General features: G+C 37.1%; 3 protein-coding genes across 5 annotated transcripts in view; 2 read left to right on the top strand and 1 right to left on the bottom strand.

Annotated features, from left to right (window-relative positions):
- Positions 1–595, top strand: part of LOC104783273 (uncharacterized protein C594.04c-like) — a gene marked incomplete in the record, with an annotated part of 1,810 nt that extends 1,215 nt beyond the window's left edge. The window contains 1 exon segment of the mRNA XM_010508403.2: positions 1–595. Coding sequence (XP_010506705.1) covers positions 1–405 — 405 coding nt within the window.
- Positions 853–2,516, top strand: LOC104783272 (probable inactive purple acid phosphatase 14). The gene is made up of 4 exons (XM_010508402.1): positions 853–1,176; positions 1,263–1,944; positions 2,023–2,198; positions 2,288–2,516. The coding sequence occupies exons 1-4, from the start codon at positions 879–881 to the stop codon at positions 2,335–2,337; spliced, it is 1,206 nt and encodes a 401-aa protein (XP_010506704.1). The 5' UTR covers positions 853–878; the 3' UTR covers positions 2,338–2,516.
- On the bottom strand, positions 4,011–6,341 carry LOC104783271 (B3 domain-containing transcription factor NGA1-like). 3 transcript variants are annotated; one of them, XM_010508401.2, is made up of 2 exons: positions 4,918–6,341; positions 4,011–4,150 (listed from the first exon to the last, which is right to left on the bottom strand). In XM_010508401.2, exons 1-2 carry the CDS (start codon positions 5,850–5,852, stop codon positions 4,090–4,092), a joined length of 996 nt encoding a protein of 331 aa, XP_010506703.1. In that variant the 5' UTR covers positions 5,853–6,341; the 3' UTR covers positions 4,011–4,089. The 3 variants fall into 3 exon arrangements, with proteins under 3 accessions (XP_010506703.1, XP_010506702.1, XP_010506701.1); XM_010508400.2 differs by having other exon boundaries at positions 4,011–4,242; positions 5,046–6,339; XM_010508399.2 differs by lacking the exon at positions 4,011–4,150 and having other exon boundaries at positions 4,814–6,338.

Raw genomic sequence — 6,341 nt, 5'->3', positions numbered from 1 at the left:
GTTTCCTCGGCTATCTGTTTGACGGGTATTGTCATGGCATACTACGCAGACACACAGCTTCACGAGTTTGTAACCGGAAACCAAAAACTCAAGGAGCAAGGGAAGCCTAAAATTCCTAATCTTGACACTGGTTTGTGGCGTTACTCTAGACATCCTAATTACTTGGGAGAGCAATTGTGGTGGTGGGGATTAGTTATATTTGCTTGGAACCTTGGTCAAGGATGGACTTTGGTAGGTGCATTGGTTAATACTCTGTGTTTGGTTTATGTAACAATCCTTGTTGAGCGTCGGATGGTGAAACAGCAATACAGAGCTGAAGCTTATAGAGCATATCAGAAGACAACCTCTGTGTGGATTCCATGGTTCAAATCTCATGATGTTGCTACTAAAGACAAGAACACTTGAAGTTGCTTTTGATTAGTTTGTTTCCATAGAGATCCTTTAGCTGTGTATTATGAGCATTGTTTGATGTGTTTTTTTTTTTTTTGCTCTCATTTTATTTTCTTGGTATGTTTTCTTCGGTCTTGTGTAAATTTGCATTTAAAATGGTTTTTTTTTTCTGTCTATTTGGGCTTTGCTTTATCTTAACTGAATATTCATGAATTGATTTCGTTTCAGAAAGTCACAAAAAAAAAATAAAAAAAAAATGGTATTTTCAATAATATATTCGCCAACAACAAACCAAAAGCATATGCGTAAATGGTTAGATATACTGATAAAATTTGTAGAATATACCATTAGAATAAAATACAGTTGACGCTATCGTATCTATGGGGAAATAACATATCTAAATCCCTATAAGAACAGGGTACAACCTAAGCCAAATACATTAGTCTCGTTCTCATATCCAGTTTCATCATAGTCACAAACCTAATTCAATGGAGGGAACTCGGAGTAGATTTGTTTTATCCTCTGTTTTAAGTGTCTCTTTGATTTGCTTATGTCTTTCCACATGTCACGTTTCTGCTTACCCCTTCGGTCCAAGGCAGCTCCGGTTTAACACTGATGGTCGGTTCAAGATACTGCAAATTTCAGATTTGCACTACGGTTTTGGCAAAGAGACGCCATGCTCCGACGTAGCACCAGCAGAAATGCCTTACTGCTCTGATCTCAACTCCACCGCCTTTTTACAGCGAACTATCGCCTCCGAGAAGCCCGATCTCATCGTCTTCTCCGGTACCTAAACAAATTTATATTATGTAACACTATTTTATTTTTCGGTTCAAGAACTTATAATGATGTTGTTTTATTTTGTAACGCAGGAGATAATGTATATGGACTATGCGAGACAAGCGACGTGGCAAAATCGATGGATAGGGCATTTGCTCCTGCGATCGAATCGGGGATTCCATGGGTGGCCATTTTGGGGAATCACGACCAAGAATCTGACATGACTAGAGAATCATTGATGAAATATATAGTCGAACTCCCAAACTCGTTGTCTCAAGTAAACCCTCCCGATGCTTGGCTATCCCAAATAGATGGTTTCGGTAATTACAATCTACAAATCGAGGGTCCTTTTGGGTCTCCTCTCTTCTTCAAATCCATTCTCAATCTTTATATGCTCGACGGTGGATCTTACACGGATCTCAAGGGCTTTATTTACAAATACGATTGGGTCAAAACCTCTCAGCAGAACTGGTATGAACACACTTCTAAATGGCTCGAGATGGAACACAAGAGGTGGCCTTTCCCACAGAACGGTACCGCGCCGGGGTTGGTTTACCTCCACATTCCGATGCCGGAGTTTGCATTGTTCAACAAATCGACGGAGATGACTGGAGTGAGACAAGAAGAAACATGTGCTCCACCTATCAACTCTGGTTTCTTTACCAAACTTGTCGAAAGAGGTGAAGTAAAAGGTGTTTTCAGCGGTCACGACCACGTCAACGACTTCTGTGCCGAACTCCATGGAATCAACCTCTGTTACGCTGGTGGTGCCGGGTAACTAGCTTGTGTCGCACGCTTTATATATCTCACTTATAAACCCTTACTTATATCACACGCTTTTATCTGTTTTAGGTATCATGGGTATGGAAAGGTTGGTTGGGCTAGGAGAGTCAGAGTGGTCGAAGCTCAGCTTGAGAAGAGTAAGTATGGATATTGGGGACCTGTTGATACAATCAAAACTTGGAAACGGCTCGATGATAAGAATCATTCTTTGATTGATACTCAACTTCTCTGGTCCAAGAACACAAGTAAGTAAATCTCAGGTCATCTATAAACCATACAACTTTATATCAACTCAAATCTCAGATCTTAATTTGGAGCTTTTTTCTTATTGCAGCGGATGAGATAAATATTGGGTTTAGTTGCCCTACTATACCACAGCACTAGTCATGCATTGACCGGAGTGTTTGTAGAGTGATAGGGGTTTTTTTTTCTTTAATTATTTATTTATGATTTACTATTTCAATATTTTGTTTAGCATTAAAAAAAAAAAGCAACTCAGCATAATCTTCTCTGTTATATTCATTTGATTTTTCTCAATAGTTTGATCTATAAACGCGAGTCGTCAATTGGGCACGCTTCTGTAAATTTAATAATATTCGGCAATGATTATAAATAGTTTACAATGTAGGACTGGGTAAGAAATATGGAAAGCAAAACTTGAATTTCACATTCCTTTTAGTCTTTGGAAACGCCGAGACGTTTGCATATCTCGACTTTAAAAAACTGTATTTTGTTTTTTTTTGTGAGTTTTTAAGGCCAACGAGCGACAAAATCCCAATTCGCCTCCAACTAGCTAGGGTTTGAGTTTGTGATAACTTGTTTCAGATAATTTTCATTCACGAGAGATTTGATGTAAACATATATCACCAAAAGAAATCGTTTGCAAACCTATAGTATGAATTGAGTTAGCTATACTATATAAAACCCTAAATGTATGCGTGTATAACTTTATGACAACACCATAATCATCATATAGGTCATAATTACATATATTTAGATGCTAGCTAAGCTATAAGGTACACACATGTGATATATAATACTAGATGCTTGTATAAATCTACATAGCATTATACATTTAACGTATGTGTATAAACATAACAGTATATATTTACATTAAATGTGTCTCTGCAATGTACTGTATGTGTTGTGTAATACTTCAGAGTTCAGACCAAGAGACCAAAAGAGAATCCAAAATTAAAAAGCATAACTGACCACAAAATAATTATATATTTTAAATTTCCTAATTGTATAGCCTCTAGCTTTTGTTAATATGCTCATAAATTAACTAAATGCATCAGAAAATATATGAAAACAGATGATACCTTTTTCAATCGCCCCAAGATGAGAAAAAAAAGAAAGGGAAGAAGAAAGAAGCTCTTCTCTTTTTGCTAATGTAGACATCACAATGATATAAAGAAACAAGATTTTTTTAATTATTGTTTTGTCACTGCCCATCTCCTGCAACTCTGCCTAACTAATATCCAGCAATAGCTTCAGAAAAAAAGCAGCAGCAGCAGCCATATTTAGTAACCAAACATAGAAACCCATCACCAAAATTAATTGCAGGGACAATAATTAATGATACACATATATATAAATACAAAATTCAACACATATATATATATAGAGACAATTCACTTTTCTAAGACAGCCCATCAAACTCTGAAACTTTCTGACCACAGAGACATACAAGAGAGACATGGGTTTATACTGATCCCAATCCTAGTTCATGTCGTCTCTTCTTATAATATCTCACTTATTTGTACCCAATGTTTCCTACTCTATACAGACTTACAATCTTATTATTACTTACCCCATGATCGGTTTTGCCAAATGTAAATAATAATCCATTGATCTATAATTGAGAGAAACGAAGAAACAAAAAAAAAAGACTTACCAATGCTAGAACTACTTCGTATATCTATTTATACACACAATCAACATTTTCAAGAACACTTGTACTATCCGAATCCATAAATTTTCACTATAGACCATGCATATTATTAGAACATATATCAATTGATCTCCAATAAATTTATAATGAAATCAATGCATTATAACGTCATATAAAAATATATATAGATGTAGAATTATGTGTACTTTCCAAGATATACCAACTAATATAATCATCATTAATTATTGATCCAAATCAAAAGACAACGAAGACTTTCCTTTCTTAGAGAAGTGATCATCTTCACTGTTGCTTCCAAGTCTCAGCTGGAACAAAGAGGGAGATGAAGAAGCACCGCTGCCACGTGGCAAACTCCCACCGGAAGATGATGACTCCTCCTCCNCTTCAGAAAAAAAGCAGCAGCAGCAGCCATATTTAGTAACCAAACATAGAAACCCATCACCAAAATTAATTGCAGGGACAATAATTAATGATACACATATATATAAATACAAAATTCAACACATATATATATATAGAGACAATTCACTTTTCTAAGACAGCCCATCAAACTCTGAAACTTTCTGACCACAGAGACATACAAGAGAGACATGGGTTTATACTGATCCCAATCCTAGTTCATGTCGTCTCTTCTTATAATATCTCACTTATTTGTACCCAATGTTTCCTACTCTATACAGACTTACAATCTTATTATTACTTACCCCATGATCGGTTTTGCCAAATGTAAATAATAATCCATTGATCTATAATTGAGAGAAACGAAGAAACAAAAAAAAAAGACTTACCAATGCTAGAACTACTTCGTATATCTATTTATACACACAATCAACATTTTCAAGAACACTTGTACTATCCGAATCCATAAATTTTCACTATAGACCATGCATATTATTAGAACATATATCAATTGATCTCCAATAAATTTATAATGAAATCAATGCATTATAACGTCATATAAAAATATATATAGATGTAGAATTATGTGTACTTTCCAAGATATACCAACTAATATAATCATCATTAATTATTGATCCAAATCAAAAGACAACGAAGACTTTCCTTTCTTAGAGAAGTGATCATCTTCACTGTTGCTTCCAAGTCTCAGCTGGAACAAAGAGGGAGATGAAGAAGCACCGCTGCCACGTGGCAAACTCCCACCGGAAGATGATGACTCCTCCTCCGTGCTGTTGGTCGTCATTCCACTCTCGCCACATTCCATATCAACTCCGAAAAGCCTCAGTCTCTTCCCGGCAGTTCCAACAAGTCCTTGATTAGCTCTTCCGTGCATCATCACCGGTACAGATTCGATCACTAACGGATCAGCCACCACCGCCGCAGAACTACTGACCCTCTGGTCCACTGACCTGACGAAATAACCATATCCAAACTCTCTCGGGATTTGATGATAATCGTAACCACCACCGTGATGGTGATGATGACGTTGCTGCTGATGGTTATAGAGATTGTAACTTGTAGAAGGGAAACTGTAAAACCTAGGGAACATAGCTCCGGCGGAGAAGTGAGGATGATGGTCAGGGACTTTGGGTCGTCTCCTCCAGTCAATGAACAAACGACTGTCTCTCCCTGAATCTCCGACACATCTTTGAAAAGAGACAATATCTCCGGCGTCAAGCTTTTTGTCTTTAACGAATCTGCTCCAACCTTTGGTCATGACATAGCTTTGACTACTGTTCCAGTAAGAGTAACGGAACCTCCAAGATTTGCCTGTGAGATCTTCGAAGTTTAAAAGCAAACCTTTCTCGTTTGAGGATGAATCTAATGGGAAGAATCTCTCTGCGTGTTGCTTTGGGATCACAAGTCTGTTTAGCTTCCCAACATCACTTGGAGTCACCACTTTGTCAAACATGTGCTCTCTCTCTACTACTTCTCTGGCTCCTTCTCCTCCTTCTTGCAAAGGCTTCTTCTCTTCTTCGTCTTCTTCTTCTTCATCTCCATCTCTTGAAAGAGACAGATTCGTCATCATCTTTAGAATTTTCAGATCTCTCTTGAAGATGTGACCAAGAATTAATGGGTTTGATTAAGGATGGATTTCGATGGCTTCCTGAGGGGTGACTTTGGAATTGAGAAAGGAGGAGAGAAGCAAAAACCCTAAAATTTGGAAGGAGAGGAGAGGAGAATTGGAGGGGGAAAATGGTTAGATAGGTGATGTGATTGACCTAATTATACATAAATAGAAAGTGGGTTTAGCCTAACTTCACTGATCATCAGCACCACCTATATATCTCTCCTCTTCTCTATCTCTATCTCTATCTTTTACTGTTTCAAGCAGTACTTATAGCTCTTTGAAATTGAGGGGAAGATGAAAAAGAGTCTCTCAAGATTTTTAGAAGAAGAGAAAAAGAAAAAAATCATCAATGTTATAATGTTATGATGAGAATGATGGAGATATGGGCAAGAGAACCAATTTAGAGGGACCCATGAATAAATCTGGTTCAGTTCATGTGACCTTATT

The sequence above is a fragment of the Camelina sativa genome, chromosome 4 (genome assembly GCF_000633955.1).
Source record: "Camelina sativa cultivar DH55 chromosome 4, Cs, whole genome shotgun sequence".
NCBI classification, from domain to species: domain Eukaryota; kingdom Viridiplantae; phylum Streptophyta; class Magnoliopsida; order Brassicales; family Brassicaceae; genus Camelina; species Camelina sativa.
This window is presented reverse-complemented; position numbering and strand designations above follow the sequence as displayed.